Source organism: Uloborus diversus, chromosome 8 (assembly GCF_026930045.1).
Source record: "Uloborus diversus isolate 005 chromosome 8, Udiv.v.3.1, whole genome shotgun sequence".
NCBI lineage: Eukaryota > Metazoa > Arthropoda > Arachnida > Araneae > Uloboridae > Uloborus > Uloborus diversus.
In genome coordinates this window covers 93966948-93989269 of record NC_072738.1, presented here as the reverse complement: position 1 = coordinate 93989269, position 22322 = coordinate 93966948, and the positions used below count along the sequence as shown (strand labels likewise).

The 22322-nt window shown below is 32.2% G+C and overlaps 1 protein-coding gene across 1 annotated transcript in view; it reads left to right on the top strand.

The window, feature by feature from the left end:
* LOC129228493 (nephrin-like) overlaps positions 1–22322 on the top strand; it is a 263244-nt gene that overhangs the window by 99233 nt on the left and 141689 nt on the right. Inside the window, exon 9 of the mRNA XM_054863174.1 lies at positions 2883–2970. Within this exon, the coding sequence (XP_054719149.1) occupies positions 2883–2970 (88 nt within the window). The remainder of the gene's footprint in view (positions 1–2882; positions 2971–22322) is intronic.

The window sequence follows — 22322 nt, the reverse complement described above, 5'->3', positions numbered from 1 at the left end:
ATTCCTAATAAGCGTTTCACCCTTTCAATAAACAAGATTGATTTATTAGACAGAACTTAAAATAGAAATCTTAGACATTTAACAGTCCATTGTAAACAGCATCGTGTGAATAACGGTCACAAATAGGGCCCAATGATATTAAAACACAATAAATCAAATTTGAAACAATTATAACGTACATTAGGAAAAACATTGGGTTTAAACTTCTTTTTTGTTTAATATTCATCGAAAATTATTATTTAAATTAAGTTTATCGAAAATTAGGGTGTTCGTGCCTCCCCCTTCCTCCTCCGTAAAATTCATTTTTCTGAACCAATCTTTCCTTCAAAAAAAATTTTTTTTGTACGTCATATACTACACAAGATAAATATAATAGTACATATATATTTTGCTCTGTTTTTTTATTGGAGTGTAATGTTTATTTTCAACAAAAGGCTTTTTTTCTTCAATCATATATTTACACTTAGTCATTTTGGAGGGGGTATCCTTACCCCCCCCCCTTGGCTACGCCACTGAGCGCCCTTTAAAGTTTCAGTGAGCTCCAAAAAAGATGTATACACTTTCAAACTCAGTGACAAAGTTATTACAGCCGAACTTCTCGATAAATTTGAAAATTGATACTACCATCAATTTTAAGTTTTTTTAATTCTATTTTTTTTATATTTTGGAGGGGGGGAGATGCCCTTCTTGCCCCCCTCTGGATACGTCCTTGCGTCCAGCTGACTTTCACCATCCCTGTCGAACAAATGGTATTACGCGCTAACTCTTTCATTCTAAGCAATCTTTAACAGCTGGCAACCCCCATTTGCGGCCACTTTTACATGGGAAACGCTTGTTCCATTCAGAAAAAATAGCTTTAATTTGATATATCGTTGCTTTAGAGCAACAGTAAGACATCTGATCCCAGGAATAACACTAAGATATCCTACTGTTGCTCTGAGGCGACTAAATGATGAAAATACTTGATGAACGTACTAGTGGTACCCGCACGGCTTTGCACGTAACAGAAAAATTAAAAGGGCTTTTGGTTCGCCTGTATATTTACAAATAATGTATGGTGAATTTTCTAGTCAATTGGTTTGTACCCATGTTACAGTTCCACTTTATGATAATTTCGAATTTCGCCAATTGGCTTGTGCCCATGTTACGGTTCCATGTTATGATAATTTCGTAATTTACTCGTCCATCTTATGATAATTTTGTTATTAAAATTGGAATATAAAAGAACCACATCGAATTTTCGAAAAATCGCTTCGAGGTGCACACCCCCATGTTACAAACTAACTTTGTGCCTAATTTCATGAAAATCGGCCGAACGGTCTAGGCACTATGCGCGTCACAGAGATTCAGACATCCTACAGACATCCAGACATCCTCCGGACATCCAGACAGAGAGACTTTCAGCTTTATTATTAGTAATAGTAAAGATGAATGTTCCAAAATAGAACCTGTTCACACCTGGGTCAACAGAAGAGGTAGCGGCCAGTTGCGCAATGGAAAGCATCACTTTTCAAGTTCTCTACGTATATTTCTTTGAAGTAGAGTATGTTTTATTTCAAATCCAATTGCGTCATTTTTTCCCCAAAAAGTCGAATAATAATTTGATAAAAAATACTTGCGGGAACTTTTTGTTAGGTAAACTAGCCAAAACACATTGCCCTTTTCAATTTACATATGAATTTTTGATTTTGAACTTATTCTCAATGAAATTAGTAATTCTGCAGTCGGATATCGTACTATCACGAGCAGCTTTTTTCTAAAGTTTACACTCAATGGAAAAAGTACACTCTTTAATTTTTTAAAAAAAATATTTGTTACATTTTATTTTAAGAACGATGCATCTTTTCGTGCTTTTGTTTATTTACCAAGGGTTTTTTAACGTTATTTAGAAGAATTCGCAGTATTGATGTAAATAATTAAAAAGCAGTATCAAAATTTACAGTATTAATACAGTAGCATTGAAATTTACAGTATTAATGCAGTTATTAATAGAGTAGAACTAAAAATATACATTATTGTTGCAGTGATTTTTACTGTAGTGTATTGAAATTTTCAGTATTAATGCAGCAATTAATACAGCACTGTATTTAAATTTGCAGTATTAATGCAGTAACTAGTAAGTACTGTAGTGCATTGAAATTTACAGTGCAAGTTGAATCGCTTTATAGAATAACGGTAAAGAATGTGTTGCTTAATGTAATAAAAACAGACTTTTAATTTCTCATTTTGATCCCGGATAATCGAATATCCCACTTATTAGAATATTTTCTCTTTTATTGTAGCAAATTAGCCATTTTATTAAGCAGGCTGGATCGACTGAATTAATGCAGTTAATAAAAGACAGTTGGGGGGGGGATAAAATTTACAGTATTGATGCAGTTATGAATATAGTAGTATTGAAACTATCAGTACTGAACATAACGCGTTTTAATACTGCTCAACAATTACCCATTCATTAAAAAAAAAAATATGATACATGAAATACAGCGCCAGCTCAGTCAATTCCAGCCGAAGACTGCAGTTTCGTGCTTATTAGCACTCATCAGCCCGGCTTAGGAAGTGACTGAGCTGGAAGTGGAAAACCTCTTAAGAAAGCCAAGAGTGCTAACAAACTGGTAGCTAATACAGAATCAGCTCTGACCAGACGAGTGACCGAAGCAATGATTTGGTTCAACTCAAAAATTGAATGCAAGGCCTTGCTTTAGATTTTTTGGCCTTGTAGTGATTTATAAAACTTTTGTAAAAATTCTGTGACGTTTTGGAATTTTCCTTGAGTGTGATTGCAGATCCCTTTTGCTTAAAAAATCTGAAAAGCATGAGAATGCCTACATTACTTTAATGCTGATCTCGTTTCTAATGCAAATTTTTTTTTGGATTTTCAGGATCCAGACAATAAGACTTTTGCTTGCCATGCAGACAGTGACGCTTTGAAAGAAACTATTAAAGAAGCCGTGTCATTCAGTGTTGTATGTAAGTACATTTTTCAAAACTTCTTTTTGCTGAATGAGTATTTTTGGAGCAGTAGAATGAATGTAAAATTAATGGTGTCTCTCTATACTTATACAGTTAACATTTCAAGAACAAACACACTTAATGGAGAAATAAATGAATACTTTTTTGCTGATAAGTGACAGGAAATATCCAACGTTGTTTAGCAAAAATAAACATGCTACTGAATACTCAAGTTTTGGGGTTGCCAAGAGCCCCATTTTCAATTTAAAGTTGTAAGATTTTGAAGTAAAGTTTTTAATGGAAGTCTTTGAATTGAAAAGGGGATTCTTGGAAACCCCTAAACATGTGTATTAAGTAATCTATTTATTTGTGCTAAACAGCGTTGATTATTTCCTGTCAAGAAATAAACTTGGGGTTTTTAAATTTTGCATAACGTGTCTTTTGTGCTACGTAATAAAAGTGTTCAAGTTCTTACAAAAAGATAAATGTATTTTTCTATTAAAAATATATAAAATCAAGTAAAGGTAGAATTACATCAACATTAAATTTGAAACAATTCACAAGAAGATAAAACTTATATTTTTCTGTTTCAAAAGTATGGAAGCTAGACAAAAATTAAGGTATCAAACATTTTCTGCTAACTCAATAATAATAATAATGATGATAATAATAATAATAATAACAAAATAATAATTAAAACATAAATAATAGTAATAATAACAACAAAAGTTATAATAAAAATAATAATAATAATAATAATAATAATAATAATAATAATAATAATAATAATAATAATAAGAGGAGGAAGAAGGAGAAGTAATAATTACAACAACAATATTAAGAACAATAAAAAAATAATAATAATAGTAATAAGAGTAATAATAATAATAATAATAATGCATTTGATTAATTAATTACATTAAGCCTTCAACAGTAATTTATTAGTCAAATCCGTTCATAATAGGTAATGCGTGATAAAAAGGTGCAGTGGTAAAAAAATTAGGCCCATGGATCGAAGTTATTAAAAATAACTATGATATTCTTGACGACAAATAAACGGTAAAATAAAAAAAAATGTTTAGGTAACTGTAAATAAACATGGCTGCAAGGACGTGGATTTTAAATCTCTAACTAACTACCATCGCGTCTATCTTTGCACAACTATCTGTATGTTTTTCTTGAAAAAGAAAGTGAAACCTTATATCCTAACACCATTAAACGAAGTAACTTTTGTACTTTTAAACCTTTATTCCGAAGTTCTTACCAAGTCGTCGTGTGCAAGTTCTAAAAGAAGTAATCCCAGAGAAATACTCATTAAAGGAATGAGATGAAAGAAGAGAAGAATTTTTACCTGGGGTATAGTCGTCATTATTAGTGATTCCAAAATGATGAGCGGCATCCTCATTAACTTTTAGAAAGTGACAATTACCATCAATAACATCCCGATATAAATTCGGATTTTCGGAAGCATTTGGAACAAGCTCAAACTATGTTCTCTTTTCTTTTATTTTTGAAGCAATACCTAAAACTTCAATTATTGATTGTAAATAAAAGTTGAAGGGAATTGCACGAGGATAAAATTAGAATATTTCGTCTTCTTATGTGACGTTAGAGATACGTTAACAAAGACAGGGGCGCCGACTTGCAAAAATTATTGAGGGGGCTAGACGTCACCGGTGGTCCTGGGGTTATGAACTCCCACGGCGCTCCCCCCCCCCCCCCAACTTTTCCCAAAAAAAAAAGTTCAGATATTTTGAACCTTGAAAATGCCAATTTATATATTTTCTGGTGTATGTGATTTATACTAACAAACAATATGTGGCATGTCGTTTTCAAAGTCAATCTAAGAATTTGTATGCAAATTTTCTGGTTCAATTAGATCATGTCACTTATCTTCAGTGTGGGACATTTTTGCAGTTCTATTTTGGGGGAAGTCGTGCAGTTCCGTGGCTAGGCACTGCTATAAGGTGTAGGGCACTTGACTTGCATGGAAGGGCGCCTAAATACAGCCTAAATACCCAGCACCTAAATACCCAGTGCGCCTAAATACAAAAAAAATATTGGGAGGGTGGGGGGCATGCCGCGGGTTTAACCCCGGGAAATTTTCTAAATTGGAGATGGAGAAAGTAAGTTTTACAGTTTTTTAAGCATTTTAGAGTAATATATTATCAACATTAGAACCCCGAAAACTCTACTCTCGCTAACTCGACACATGTTTTGACTTTGAAAAACGAAAGAAAAAAAAAACAAAAAAAAAGGAAAAAGAAAACCTCACATGTATGGTGTTTTCGTAAAAAAATAGTTTAATTTATAGTATAATAATTTTGTTTTTAGACTATTACAGAATAGTGAATTTATATATATATGAAAAGATTGAAATTATATTTAAATAAACTATCATTAAAAAAAATAAAGCATAAGATATTGCTGTCGCACTTTGATTAATAAGTGAAATAGCTTTGAATAAGGCTCAGAGTTCATTAAATAAAAATAATGTCCCACAGTTAATTTGTTTAATAAAGTTAACATAGTATGTAAATAGCGGGTTTTTATAGAGTCTTATACCCTAAAAATATTTAAGTATTTGAAAATAACTAATGCAGTACTATAGTAATACGGTAATAAAATAATACTAATATTCCGAAATTTTGAATCTAACATTCTGTATGTAGTTAAGGGTGCTCTTCACTGAGAGTCTGAAAGATTCGGATCTAATGTTAACCTACGGGGGGGGGGGGGGAAGTTGGAGCTTGTTTTACAAATTCCTGTAAAGTTTTCGGATCCGTTTTCTTTTCTGAGTATTTTTCAAGACCATGTCTGTTTCTTTTAGTTTTTACTTTTTTGATGTGTCCATTCTCCGATTTTTTAAAATTCGAGAAAAAATGAATTTCTTCGAAAACGAGGTACTGTTGGACATTTCGCTCTGTAAAACATCTGCAACTCGTGCTATCGAAATTTTAAGAACGCCCTGACACGCAAAATATTTCCAGCTCTCTTTTGAGATCTTGTTTGAAATAATGCGACCATTTTTTAAACAAATATCATGTTCTAACTATTGAAAAAAATTTCAAAATACGTTCACTTTTTGCATTTGCCCCGCCCTAGAATAGTTACCTCCCCTTTTTCGGGGGTAAAAGCTAATGGGGTGTAAGATTTATTACCCTCTCATTAGTTCCCCTCAATGACCTCCGCTGGACGTCCTTTCTTCTTTCCTCTTTTCCTAAGGCTTTCGTGAAGAATCAAGTGCTTTTGAAAGTGAATCCATGTAGATGCGTGCTATTAGCTGTTAAATTCGCAACATCTGCTTTTTTTCAAATTTGTGGTTTGAAAAGAAATAGATTTGAAAGGAATATTTCTGAGTCAAATTGTTTATTTACAATATAATGAACATTGTTACAATGCTGTCGAATGCGAAAAGTTGACGTTTTTTCCCTTCCAGTAGAAAAATATTTTTATATATAGATTAAATCGTATTCCAGATACTGGGTATTTTGCATCGTTTTACATGTGTTTTATGTTACTACAAATGGTACACACATAAAGTGCTTTCCACAGCTCAACAAACATTTTTGAAAATTATTTGTGTCTTTAAGAGCCAGACTCGTCAAATTTCTTTAGAAGGTTTGGGAGGTGGAAAATTCAATAGCGGAAAACATTCCGTACACCAACATACTCATTAAATACATAGAAAATCATGAAAAATATATTAGCAATTTAATATGATTCAGTTAATGTAAAAAACACACCGTGGTAGAATTACTAAGCATTGTATGCATTAGTTTTAATGACGTTTTCAGCCTTATGTTGCCGACAAAGCTAACTAAAATGTGAACAATATAGAATGGGGGTTACAAGTTTTCACTGTTTTCTATTTTCATTCTCAGAAGCTAGATCAACATTTTAATACAATGTAGAAAAAATTAATTACAGGCATAAAGGTTTTCATGTCACATAAGCACCCCCCCCCTTAAAAAAACATCATTAAATATCGTCTTAAATTTCGTTTTTATGGCTTTAATTTCAAAAAATTTCGGGAAGGGAGTTTGTGAAAAGTCCTTCTTTGACCATAAAAAAAAAAAAAAAAAAAAAAAAAAGTCGTCTAAAATTGCATTTTTGGATTTCAAAAACCTGCATGTCCCCAACGTTAATAAAGATGGCCTACAATCATGTTTATAACACTTTAAAAATTTTGCCTCCCCCCCAACATCACACTAAGACTGCGTTTTTAGACTATTTCGAAAAATTTCGGGGAAAGCTTCCGAACTCCCCGTTTCCTAACAGAATTGAAGAACCTGAAATTGTGTTTTTGGCGTTTCAAGTTCAAAAATTTGCTGGTGGAAGATCACAGGACCTCTTACTTACTTCCAAATACTACCAGAGATCGTCTAAAAGTGCATTTTGAAAATTTTTATTTTCGAGAAAATTAAAAGGCATAGCCCCCAAACAGAGTGCTTGGGAAAATAGGGAGTATTTCTGAGTAAATAGTATGCTTACGATAAAGATCATGTTAATTAAATATAGAAATGGTTCCCTCTCCTAAACAAGAAGCTAAATCCTTTCTCTCGCTGTATTTACATATTACTAGGAGTCAATAGAATAGCCCTTTCAGGGGCGGTGGTTGCGCTGTGAAACCACTAATTTATGAATTTTTTTCTCTCTTTTTTCCGAATTTTTTGAATAAAAATCGCTTGAGTCCTCTTCTTTTAAGTTCAATGAACAACATTAGATGGCAGAATAACAAAAAAAAATTTTTTCCTAGGCTCAATTTCTTGTTCAAATCAACAATTTTTCAATTTTTCGTTTACCCCAAAAATTGGAATTTTTTTCAGATTTTAAAATTTTTAATCAGCGCTGAAAGAGTGAATCATTTTTCTTCTTTTTTCCTGCGGTAGTCAATCATATTGTTCGAAAAGATTCAAATTTATTTTTACATGCATAAACATGTTTTTGTCCTTCCCCAGGTGGGGTGTGTGAATAAATAAGGACACCACCCCCAGTGAAAAAAATTCTGAAAAAAAAATTTTTAACCGAAAAATCTATGTCTAGATGATCAAATAAATCCATTTGTGGTGTTTTTTCTTAAGATTTCTCAAAAATTAATGACGCGCCCCTGAAAGGGATAGAAAATGTGGGATCTCAAAAAAGATTTTTGTTCTATACGAATGAAAATTACTTGATAATCATTGGATTAGAACATTCATTTTATTCTGTGACTGAAGACAGGATACGATAATTTTTCGGCACAGAAGTGCGTAACACAGAACTTAAAAGAAAAAGTTTGTCTTGTTTGTTTTTTTTTTTTTTTAATTGTGAACCCTTACTTGTACCTATAATTGCTTTCCTAAATGTAAGCTGTTCATTTTCATTTTTGTTTCAACTTTATGTATTTCCTGCAAATCTGTTTCTTGCCCTTTTTTTATTTTTTATTATTGATTCATTAAATGCAAGATGCATGAAAACGAGGCAGAGCGATAAAAACTTTAAAATCTGGCAGAGCGAGGCGTTGAGATTTTTTTCATCTAAGTATTTCGAGATTTTTTTTTTTTTTTTTTTCAGGCAGATATACATGTAGGTAATATTTTTGTGCCTTCTGAGAAAAAGGACAACCCTTAATATTTATTACGACAACTAACGAGGATCAGACACCAACAAGACTCATTAGAAAATTTTAATAAAAACTCAATGTGTTGAAGTAGAAGCACTATATACACTGTATGACCAAAAGCATTGGGACACTTTCAAAAATTCACATGTTTAGGGATTTCTCGAGAAATAATAGACCAATTGCTCTATAATTTGTTTCGCATAAAATGTATACTCTAGTTGTCATTTTCCAATAAAAATTAAGTCTGCTATTCATTTAGGGGACCGACAACAAATTGAGTAAAAAAGTTTTTTGATAATTTTTCATTGCAAATTGCTGGGAATAAGCTATAATTTTCAGAAATGAGTTAAAAATCTATCAAAAACTTATTTTTATATTTTTGTGAAAGTATCTCTTATACCCATGGAAATATAAGCATTTCTTTCAAAAATGCAAAATGTTTTTGAAGGTTTTCGCCTTATATTACGCAGAGTATTTCGTCAAACGTTACTAAACTTTTAAAATATTTGACAGCATTTTAGAGAAACATAATAATAAAATTTGAAGTTAAAATATTGAAAATTTGTTGAAATATGAACAGTTAAAGCTATTAATTTTTCACTGCGCAGACACGAAAGATAGCAATTTATAACGTTCATAATTCAAAGCTCAGATACATCCTACAATCCATGAAAAAAATTCCACCGCAATTTCTTTAAATTTTAAAAAGTTATCAGCAATCTAATGAGCCGAATTTCTATAATTCTAGGATAGGCGACGAATGGTAAGGAATTGTTAGCAAACTGGCAACACTTTCCTGCCATTGTTATAGAGTGATTCATGATAAGAACAGATTATTTGTTGCTGGTCCCCTAAATGAATATCAGACTTAATTGTTATTGGATTTGACGTCTGGAGTATACTTTTCATGAGAAAAAAATTACAGAGCAGAGAGCAATTGGTCTTTTATTTTTTGAGAAATCCGTAAAATTGTGAATTTTTGAAAGTGTCCCAATACTTTTGGTCATATAATGCATGTAATACCTCATGTATTTTGCCGAATTTAGTAACTGGGAATCTGAGACTCTAAAAGTGTTAGGTTTAATTTTATTGCAAAATTTCAACGCAAGATAGTTTACAAACATTGAGAGTGGGGGAAGGAGTGATTTTTGCCTTTGAGCTTGGAGCATGGTGAGCACCCTTGCATACAAAGATCAGAGAAAAATCTTTAATTTTTCAAATTCAGGAAATCCTTATCCGTAGCCGTCCGCGACTTTGCCGTTGTTATGCTCAATTTGAAAGAACTTTCACCATAACAACCCCTTGAGAAATGCTATCGTAGCCTTCTCATCTGCATATAGTACTTAGATAAATAAATAAATATTTTTTCAAAAAGAAAAGGATTCAAAGATAAAGATTAGGGGAATTTTCTGGTCACCAGTGGTGAGAAAAGGCATTTATAGTAGCCACATTTTTTTCTAGTAGCCACTACATTTGTAAAACAGGTAACTAACCAACAAAGTAGTATTTAATTTAGCACTAAAATATAAATATTATCAGTTCAAATAAAGGTTAATGTAAGTAATTAGTGGCATTAATGTTTATTGTACAATCAAGTATTAACTATGCAAAGAGGATCTAGTTTCATTTTTAACAATGTTTTCTGCTAACTCGGATGGGGTTGGGGAGAGTGGCAAACAGGCAGAGGAAGTGAAAGAATTTCGCCAACCGATAACTAGTTAGTCCCCACTTTTATTCGGCACTCGATTTTTCAGATTTATTAAGTAGGATCATCCATTTTTAAAGAATATTTTTTGTTAGAATTTGGAGTTCATTTCGTTAAAATTCAGTGTGGTCATGTAGGCTATCTTTTTTTTTCCTTCCTTTTTTGATATTATCAATTTTCAATAACGAACATTTTTCTAAAAATAAAACGAATTTATAAATTTATTTATTGAAAATATTCATTCATTCGTTAATTTTTCCTAGATGAGATCAGGAACCGTATTAATGGGGAAAAAAATCTTCGTTTCAAAAATTAATTTTAGTGCGAATGCAAATAAATTAATATCACAAGCGGGATTGCAAAATGCCGCGCCTTTTACACTGAGTAATTTTTCTTTTACCTATGTAGTCAAGACTCAAGAGGGAAAGAACTAGAATTTCCTTGGAAGGGTCTGTAAAAAGCTGCGGTTTCATTTCGCCGTCAGCTATTACCTCCTTCGACTACTCTGCACAGCAGGGGAGCGTCCGGTCTGTCCCCCTGCAAAATGTGACAGGTCACATGATCCACACTTTCATCGGCCACCGCTCGTTCTATTGGTTGTTGAAGTGTCAATCACTTCACTGATGAACATTGCTTTCGTTTAAAGAAAAAGCCCATTTTCAAGCGAGATCGTTTTTCTTCCCCACTGAAGAGCAGCCTTAATTCTCTATTACAGAGATTTTTAAACTTGCTTTAAATACCAATATTAGGGCTGTCTTTAGAAAGGTGCGAATGTCGACCGCCTGACTAGATTACTGAATTTGAAGTCGTTGACCTCTGGTCGAATATCCAATTCATCAAAAATATCTCGGTGGTTATGAAAGTTGTTCAATCGCATCCCATTGTTGATCGGACAGACTATCCGCAGGTTCGCACACTGGGACAAATTTAAGCGCTCGCAGCACCGTAACACTATCATTATTCACACCACTCGTTTTCAGTTAACCTGCTTTTAACCATAAAAATTATTTGTTGTAACTCATTGCTGAATGTATTTTACAAGGTACTTCAAACAAGGAAAGATTACTATCTTCAAACAAGGAAAATAAAAAATATTGAGACAAATTTGTGAGTTTAGAAAGCATTAAATAACTAAGAATTTTCTTAAATTATTGGGGGGGGGGGGCTCTGCCCCCTCAAAATTTTTTTTGAGGGGGCTCGGGCCCCCTCAGGCCCCATGGAGTCGGCGCCACTGAACAAAGATCTATGTATTTTTGAATAAGAAATTGCTTATTATATTATTAAGCACAAGAAAGATTGTCAAATTGCTGCAATGACATATTTTGGCAGTTTTAAACTAGCATTTTTCTGTATAAAATCTGGATTAAAGATCCTACGTTAAGCACAAAAGCTAAAAAACATGATGTGGAACGATAAAAAGAATTATAATCAATTCAAGTATTAATTTGATAATTTTATCGATATGCCTGCTAAAAAAAAACTTTTTTAAAGTGCCGAAAACACTCTTAATTATCAATAAAAAAAAGTATCTGAAAACTTGGTCATTTCTAATGTTCCCCTGTATGAATCTCAAGTTTTAAACAAGCAAAGTTTCTAACGAAAATTAGTCACCTTTAAGTATTCAAGTACACATTTCACTGCATTCTGAACAACCCAAAATATATAGGAGGGGCTGGTTGGATGGCTAAAAGGGGAGGGGGAATTTAAGGATAATACTCCTCTCATTTGGTACTAATTACGGACAAAAATACAGCCTGTCCCTAATTTCTACAAACAGAAACATTTTATTTATTGGGGTAAGAAGAAATTTTCTAGCGCGTCAGCAAGTTGGTGCTTGCCGTCCTCTTGCGCGTTCTATGCGTAAAGTTGACTGTATAATTCTATGTATTGACTTTGGAAAATTTGAAAGCTGTTCCAAACACTATGCTGCATGTTGTTTTTTTTTAATTATAAATATCAAGCGCGAAAAGCATCCAATACTACATCTTTAAAAAGAAAAATTAAGAAAAATGACTTAATTTCTCAAATTACAAGAAACGTTTAATGATATAAAAAATTTGAAGGTTATTTCTCAAATTATCATGTTATAAGGATGCAAAAGATATTAAGTTTAAAAAATGTGAACAATACTTAACGGAGATATAGGCGTTTGTTAAAAAACCTATAATTTTATAATTAAGGGGGTTTAGGAGGAAAGCTCAAAGGGGAGAGGCGGGGACTTTTGGGAAAATATTCCCCTCTCTAGGTGCTAACACCTGACAAAAAATCAGCATGTCCTTACTGGGGGTGGGGTGTGAAAAGAAAACTTCTAGTGCGTTAGCAAGTTGGTGCTTGCCGTCTTGTCGCACGTTTTATGCATAAAGTTGACTGTATAATTCTATATATGTATATAATTTTGAAAAGCTGAGAAACTGCCCTAAAAACTACGCTGCATATTTTTTAAAAATGAATGTTAGACGTGAGAAGCCCTCATGATTACATCATTAAGAACGAAAACTGATGAAAAATGACGTAGTTGCTCAAATTACGAAAAGTATTTGTTGTATAAAAACTTTAAAGGCAATTTATCATTTGCCGTGCTCTAACGATTAAAAATATGTTAAGTTTAAAAAATGTGAATAATATTTAACAGAGACATAGCCGTTTGTTTAAAAAACTGTAATCTTAAACTCAAGGGGGGCTAGGCGGGAAAGCTCAAGGGGGAGAGGCGAGGACTTTGGGAAAATACTACCATCTATGGGTACTAGCTGCCAAAAATTCAGCTTTTCCTTAATTTGTTCCGACATATACCATTTACGGACTGGGGAAATATGGTCTCAATATTGTCACATATTTAAATTTATACCGTCTAAAAGTTATTATGATTGGATTAAAATTGCTTTTTTAGCAGGCCAATAGACTATTCAACGGTAAAGCATAACTTTTTTTTTTGCTGTGCTTTTTTACACGTTTTATTGGATTCGGAAAGTGGGTGACTACACTGGGGTTGTGTACAATATTTGGGAAGGCGCATCTTTTTTCACAATGTGCATGTCATGGGTGTCGACATTTTATCAAGCCGTAAAACTCAGTTATGTTACTTTTGCCAACTTGAATTAACTAACGGGCAATTATTTTTTCGCAAAAAGAAAAAGATAAAGATAATTTGAAACCAGTGTGCATTAAGTTTGCAATATTTTTAAAATTATAAACCAACCATTTTAAGCAATGGCGTCACACCCCACTTCCTCCAACTGCAACACTGTTTGTGAAGCATTATTGGGGGAAAACTACTACAAAAAAATAAAGAACTTAAGCTACAGGTGAAATCTGATGATAACTTGCTTTAAAGCAGTACAATTTTTTGCGGATACTGCAAGCAAACACACTGTAAAAAAATTCCGAAACGTTACTGGGTATTTCCGTGTTACGTCTCGGGATTTTAGTGGTTTTCATCCACTTCCTGGAAAAATAAAGTATCATTGTCAAAAAGTTTCCTGAATTGCTACAAGATGCACGAATACAGACTTATCACTGTTGTGAAAAATATTTTTAGCTACCAGTTCAATGATTAACGGAACCCATTTATAAAGTGCATCGGCTTTAGTTCTCTTACGACCCGTCCATGCTAATTAAGCTCCCAAAGAGAGCAAATGAGTATGGACTATGTTGCATTTCAAGAATTGCAGGTGAGTAAAATTGTGGTTACTTGCAATTCTGACTTAGCTTTGGCCATGTTTGCAATAATATTCTTGGATCTTCCTTGATAAATCAGGAAGATGCCGAGCTAGTATATTTTACCTTTCTAAGGTAACACTAATTTTCCAGAGTCACGATTGGCTTTTAACAGAAAGATTTCTGAATTTTTCAGGAGACGTCGATAATGTCAGGAAGGTTACTGAATTGTAGTGGAAAACGTTCCTGGATTTTTCAAGATATGTTACTGGTAGAAACTGGCACATCAGCTGCCCATTACTTTCCAGGAACGTTTCTGAATCGTTTTTACAGTGCATTAAAAAATGATCAAATACACACGTGTTTGAATACGTTCTTTAATTTATATCCGCTTGTTAACTTTAAAATTTGAATCATCTCCAAATTTTAGGTCATGGCTTAAGGGTTCTATACATTTATAAAAGCACATTTCTATGAGACACATAAGATAATAAAGGTTTTAGAAGGGCATTGTAGAAAACTCTCGCATGATTAGCATACGTTCTTTGCTGAATTTAATGAGGGATTAGATTACAAGGCTGGTGGCAAAGTTCCAATTGCCAATCATGAAGTTTGAGGAAGGAATTAAGGCATAGAAAATTCTATAGTATGCTCGAAAACTTAATTGGGGTACTGAAGATATTGATTAATTAAAATCAAATGTGGAATATATTCAAACTCATATTGCAAGGTTAAGCAGGTTTTCTCTCACATGCAGCTGATTATTTTCTAGGTCCAAGAATGTACAAAAAATGAAATTGTGTGGAAAAATTTTACATCTTTGTGAATTCATCGAAGTTATTTATGGGTTAAATAATTCATTTACTCGTTTAAAGTTCGTATTAAAAATACTATTTAAAAAATTACTGTAAGAACATTTATGTAATTTTCTAAGAATATATACTAACAACGTAAACTAAATGTTGAAAAGTTTTTCTTTGATTTTTTTTTTTTTTTTTTGCTTTTATTAGAATTTTATTCGATTTTTTACCAATTGTGCCTAGCATTAGTTTCTGCTTCAACAACGAAATTTAAAATTTTGCATTTTTAATGTAAAAGTAGTGCTTATATCAAATATTTAGCTCATATTAGTGGCTCTTACAAGCTAAATTATTTTTCAAAGTTTGAAATTGTTTAATACATTAACATATGTTCTTTTCTGTTCTTTATGCTCCATGAAAGTTCTAAATAGAAATATTTACTTAATGCAATTATTCTTTTTTTAACAAAAAAAATCCTTATTTTGTTAATGTGACCATGTGCATGTAGTTGCTCATTTGTAACCATCAGTTATTTTAGATACATTTCATACTGAGTTTTGTGATAGCTCCTATTCTCAATGTACCTAAACTAAATTTTTCAAGCGTATAAAGGCACATAACAAACCTAACCTTAAAACACTGGTAAGAGTAATATTAAACTCGTCCGTCTCGTTTCATTTTATCATGCGTCGTATGTTACAAACTACAATATAAAAGAATAACTTACATCAATAACATACCTCACAAAGGTATCAAATGATTTTTTTTAACTCTTTTAGAAGAAATACGTTGGTTAACTAACAGTGACATAACTTTAAACTATCAATGAAAGAAAATAAACTACTTTTTTAGTTGAATGGATAAACATCATGTGAAGCTGTTGACATTGCCAGCAGGGCAGCTTTGTGGTTAGATGTTGGATTCTTACACTCAAATCGAGGGCTCAAAGTCAGCACCAGCTGGTGACTTTGAAAAAATATACGAAATTACCATCACCCATGCCGTATGGTTATGGTGACCTCCCAAAGATCCTTTGAGTATCAATTTAGCTTGGATAATACCGACTACTTCATTACTTAGCTTTTTTCTGAATCGTCAAAGCCCAAGTGTCTTCATTTGTTTTGAAACTAGTCGTTTAAAATTTTAAGTTATTCTCCGTTCATTTTGATGCTGCATGAAAGAATGGTTCCTTGTCTCTGAGGCATTCACCAGGCCTGAAAATGCTGAAGACTCAATGCCCAGCCCGATTAGAAACACCAAAACAAAAGCTGAAAGCTTATAGAATAAAGGAATTTATACATTTGCTCTTGTACGTAGTTTTTAACTTTGTACACTAGAGGGCTATAGCCCTGCTCGTTTTTAACCTTTTTGATACCAGTCGTGGCTCAATGCTGGATGCAGCTGGTGAAAATTGATGATTTTATCTTGGATCTCCTTCCCCTTTGGATCTCCGGTTCCTTTAGAATTAGAGGGCGAGTCAGGGCGGAAAGTCTCCCTCTGGATGTCCTGCATCAAACGGTACCAATATTGACATGGCATACATTCACAGTATAGAGGAGATAGGGTTACAGACACACAAACACGCACAGGTTTTATTTTCAACTGAACGCACAAAACACGCAATTTTTTTATTACTATTTTTTAAAGATTTCCCTAACCATAGAATTGACAGTACAGTTTTAGTAGAACAACTAATGTAACGAAACTGTTTCTTGAAAAATGCAAAACTGAATTTTAAAAATTGTACGAAGCAAGTATTTAAAAACTATTAAGTATGACAACTATTCAACATAAATACAAAAAATTGGACAATAAACAACCTGTCGAGCAATTTGATTAATTTATAATTGAAATACTACACAAATTGGCTGTGGCTGACTAATTTGATTTTACTAGGCTTAATTAAATTTCCACTGCCAACCTTTTCACTCATTTAAATGACAAAATATAAAGACCACCAACTCAACCCGCATTTTTGTAAGTTACAACTTAATAAAACCCAATCTTTAATATTCAAGTAAAGAAAGGTAGAAGATTGAAAAATGAATGCCCGCCTAAAGAAAGGCGAAATCGTTTTGAGAATATTTTCTTGAAAAAGAAGTGCGGACGGGGGAAAATGACGATCAAATATGTAAATCACTCGGGGGAACTTGGTACTGTGATGAGAATTTATGCCTTGGAGAAGCTAATGAGGGCTTAGATTTCAGCTCTCCGAGAAGTTTTACGTTATTTATTAACTAGATTTTTCTACAGAAAGAATTGTGTTGCTTAAAACTTTTCGCAGAACTTTAGGAAGCTGTGTTGGAGGATAACTTGATAATAAATCGCATTTTATCGTATTATATTTGCATTACTTAAAAATAATCATAAAATTGGTTGTGGTAGTTAGTCATATAATTTCATATTGTAAGTTGTGTACATTATAGAATATATAGCTGTGAAAATCAGTATTTCATCTTACTAAGAACTTAAAAATTACTTTGTAAGAAATTTAAATCCCCACCCCTCCCTTCAAGAGTTTTAACTATATTTGACACGGAATATAAATGCAATGTTATTATTTTTTATACATAATAAGCAATATTTCTTGAACGAGCGACAACTGAAACGACAATCGCAGTTCGTGTTGAAACAATTACCCAAAACTGAAGCGAAGACTTAAAACTTAACACCTTAACCAAAACGTAAAACTAAATAGTTCGTTCGTTTTATTCAATTCTAAAATGATATCTATTTAATACAATATTTGCAGAAGCATTGCTGCTTTAATGAACGCTTAAATAAACAAAAACATGTATTTAAGCGGTAACGAAATTGCTGTGGACATAGAAAAGTACTGTTACTAAAATTTTATGATAATAAAACTAAAATAAATAATTCATATGATTTAGATAACTCGTATTACAAAAATGAAACGCCACTGTACGGAGTTTTTTTAAGCCGTTTTAAATTTTTAAGCAGCTAATTGTGTTTATCTTTTTAGACGCATTGCGGTTTCAGCACTTCAAACACAAATACATTCACTAAAGTGTACTAAATATTTTTATTTCTTTGTAGCATAACGAGACGAGATTAGAGTAGAATAACACCGCTGTGTCTTTTGAAGTAATTGCTTGTTCAAAAAATGATCACAGGCATCAGGTAAAACGCAATAGGCTCATCCTAGTTACTCCTACTTCTGCAGATAATACGCTAGAACAACTAATAATATCTATCCCTCAAAGCATTTTTATTTTCTAGGTTATATGTTCATACTTCGCTAACTTTTCTCTTTTAAGAAGGGATGTTGGTACGCTGCTAAAAGAAATGTGTTTCTCCAAAAAAAAAAAAATGCAAGTGTTTCAAAAACCTTTAGAATCGTTGCTTTCTTTCGAAAAGTAGTTTTCTCTACAATTGCCAACCCATTCTTTGCCCCGGCCGATACAGGATCGGCCGCGCAGTTTGTGTTAATACTGCCCCGGCCGATTCAGGCTCGTCGCAAGAAAATGGTTCCTAACTGCCTTCGACGAACTTGTGTCGTCACGGCGTTTCTAGCTGTTTTTGCCTCGGCCGAACATGTGTCGGCGATCCTTCCAGGGGCAGAACCCTGTTATTGCGCTTCTCTGTTGGGTTCTGGTGCTTTTAGGGGAGCGGTAATCAAGTTCTTTTCCTTAGACAAAAGGGATGTAACTTACAGTATTTCACGAAACTTGTTGTAATTTATTTTATTTTACTAAAATATTAACCTTTCAATTACTCCTGGATGGGACACGTATAATGCTTCAAATAATCAGGCATTATGTTTTTATCTTTTCGTGGAAGCTTTGTTTCTTAGCATTCTGGCATTTGAACTCCTGACGAACAAGTGTGAAAATATTTCCTTACATATTTAACAATATTTCTGGTGAATATTAAAAAAAGCAAAAGGATTTCAGATTCAACATAATAATAATAATTATGATGATGAAAGCTGATACTACTATGGATAAAAGTGACCAGTTTTCCGCTTGATTCCAAAGAGAAGTGATAATTTATCTTTCAATCTTTTAATTAAATGATTATCTTTACAATAATTCAAGAAGAATATCCATATTTTTTTTGTTAAAAAATATTTCAAAATATCTGCAAATAAAATAAAATGCGTTAAAGCTAGAAGATCATTTCATAAACATATTTTATTTTCTTTGATATAGCGGAAAATTATAAACAAATTATGTTTTATAAAGTTTTAATTTGACATATTTTGTACACATTTAAAAAATAACAATTAAATGACAGATTACTTTTTAAAATGCAAGGCAGAGTGTCATGAATAATATTATGTCCTTCACAACAACAACAGCATTTAGATTCTGATGGTTTACTTTTTATTTTGAGTAAAATATTACGCGTACTGATTTACATAAAGCCATAATTTCCTAACATAATCTACAGTGATAACATTTATGTGTGCATGTGATAACATTATAATGGAAATAATTCTACAGCGGTTTTCGAACCTATTTTGTAAATTGTGGCTAAACAACAAATGAACTCAAATAAAACACTCAATTTTTGTTAATTGCAAAAATGCTTTAATATAGATTTTTTTTTTTCATTTTTTTTTCTCAAATTAGATCATTAGAATTTTTGCAATACTTTCATTATTTGAGAAATCATAAAAAACTGGGCAATAATTAATTCAATAATTATTTGATGAGCTTATCATATTTCTTAAAGTACAAAAATCAAATATGTCTTCTTGACTCTCACTATAGCTGAAACGATTCCAAATACTATTTTTCCTGTTTCCTATATGGTAGATTCGCATTTCTTTCTTTTTTTTTCAAATATTTTTGTTATAACGGAGAAGTTCCCCAAAGTTTTTTTCATATAAAGACGTACATTTTATGTTTTAATCAATTTATCTGATGTAGGTAAAACATTCAATTTAATATACAGCTAATAAAAGAGTTTAAATAAATATGACACACTTGTTTGCAACATATGGAAAAATTAAAATTTTTCAGGTATTGAGATTAAAGTTTTTTAAACAGGGAACTTATGTGGTAGCATCTTATAGTACATACGTGATACTGGAGAAATATTTTGAAGATTAAAATTTTATTAATTTCAGACATTTAGTGTCGTTTGAAAAGTAAAAAACAAGATCCAGTTCTGAAACAAAGATCACCGATCTTGATATTCCGGTGAAATTTAACGAATTCAAGTGCATAGCTTAAGAAACTCTCTTTTTAGCCTAAGCATAAATTTTACATCGTCAAACATTGTAAAACAAAATGTGTAACCTTGTGGCAGCTTGGAGTAACTTAATTGATAAAACTTATATAACGCTCTAACGTTACACTAGTTTTATTAGTTAAGTTAATAAACTGCTATGGAGCGAGTAAGCCGCTGAAATAAGGTTACACAAACTGAAGAATGCTTCCACCGTGTTTTCGGAGTAAGGTTACACATTTTTTTTAGTGAAGGTTTTATGCATAAATACTTGAGTAATATTTTTTGCTGTGAATTGCCTGTCTTGAAATTAGTATTCACTACTGATTTACAGAAAATTTTATATATTCACACAATATTTCCCAAATTTGCGAGTTCGCATTTGTTAAGCTGTGTTTAGTTAGTAACTTCTTGCTCAAATCATTAATTAAATTCGAAGAAACATTATTTGATAAATTTTCTAGCACTTTGCTGCTCTTTTGTTCAGCAGCTGAATACGAAATAATGTTAGTTCAATTATTTTCTGTTATGAGCTGTCGATTATATATTCAAATTTAATTCCCTGTGTTCCATTGTAAATCACTAGCTTACACAGATGCAGGAACTTATTGTGAAAATTCAGACACAAAGACATGTCCCTGTGTAATTGAATTGTGCGGATGAAAATAATTAATTAGGTTAATTATAAGAATAGAATGTTGTAAAATGTCAAACCTTTATTTCTGCTTCATACAGAGTTGTGAAACTAATAGGAAGAGGGTGATGAAAGGAAAATGGAATTACCATATTCATAAGTTTTTTCCCCCCAACACATTTTGTTACTTATGATGATTTATGCAAACGTACAATCTTGAAGTAAAATGTTTAATTAATGTGCTTACTACCATAACTTTAGTGTAAAATGTCTCTATTTTAAATTGTGTACAACTTTTTCTGTTGACGCAGAAAATGATCAAATTATTATTGATGTTTATTAATGGTAGGATACAAGAGTACGTCTCTATTAAATATAATTTAAATTAATTTTTCACGTTAAATGAAATTAACAAACTCACTCATTTCGTAAACAGAGAATAATTATGACATAAAACTACGTCAGTGAACGTTATTATAATAAACCAAGCAGCAACTACCTTCTGAATATATCACACTTACAAAAAATGCAATTAAAGCCTTGGCAACTTAAATAAAAAATGCAAGACACAAATATGCAAGATGGGGCTGCCAAAAAGCCAGCTATTTGCATTTTATTTTGCGAATTTAGATTTAAAATTTTTAAAAAGCAACACCTCAAACGCATGGCATTTGACTACCTCGTCATTTTATACCGCCACCACTTTTTGTTCTTTTATGTAATATTTGAATGCCAATTTCAATTTTCTAACTAAACATTTTAACTAGAATTATATCCTTTATCTTTTTAATGGCTCGTGACCAAGCGTTTTGTTTCAGAACTAAAACGCTTTCGATTTCTTTTTTTCCCTGAAGCGAGCAAAAGAGGTAGTAGTTATGACATTATCTTTGACATTCGCAGTGCTTGCTGATACCATGGACGTGGAATAAGAGATGACAAACTCCGACATTGTAAACTTTAAAGTCCTCGACACCGACTCCAAATCCGTTACCCCAAAATCCTAGAATATCATCCGCATCCGACTCTGGTTACGCTGCCACGTCAGGTTACGGACTTAAAAGGAAAAAATAATAGTTTAAAAACTAAAAAAAACACGCTTTCGTAGCAAAATGAACTAAAAAGTGAAAAATAATCTTTGGATGATAGTAGTTGACCAATCACTTAATTTTAATGTAATGCAAAAAACTGTGGGGTGCTGTCTATTTACATTTGCACACTATTTACATTTTTGCATGGACAAAAAATGGAAGAAATTCAAGACAACTGATAAGAAGCCCCCCACGCTATTTTGTATTACATTAAAATTAAGTGATTGGTCAATTACTATCATCCAAAGATTATTTTTCACTTTTTAGTTCATTTTGCTACGAAAGCGTGTTTTTTTAGTTTTTTAAACTATTATTTTATTTTCCAGTTTTTTAGTCTTATGTTGGAGAATTATCAGGCGACGAAATTATTTATAAAACGAGTGCGAGGTAATATCTTAAAGTTAAGACAAGAGCACCCCGATGGGAAGCTACTGTGAGTCATCTATGTATGTTTGTGGAAATCATATTTATATTACTTTCAAAATTTGAGATGCATTTGAATAAAAGTTTTGTTAAACAATGGTCTGATCAGCAATGAATTTCCAATTGAAGGCTCACCTAAATTTTGGCATGAAATTAGTTAAAAACAATTATATTTCATGTTCTAATTACCTTGGAACATTGGAACAAATTTTGTCTGATGCAGAGAAATTAAAGTTTTTTGTATATATTTTAAAATAATTTTTGC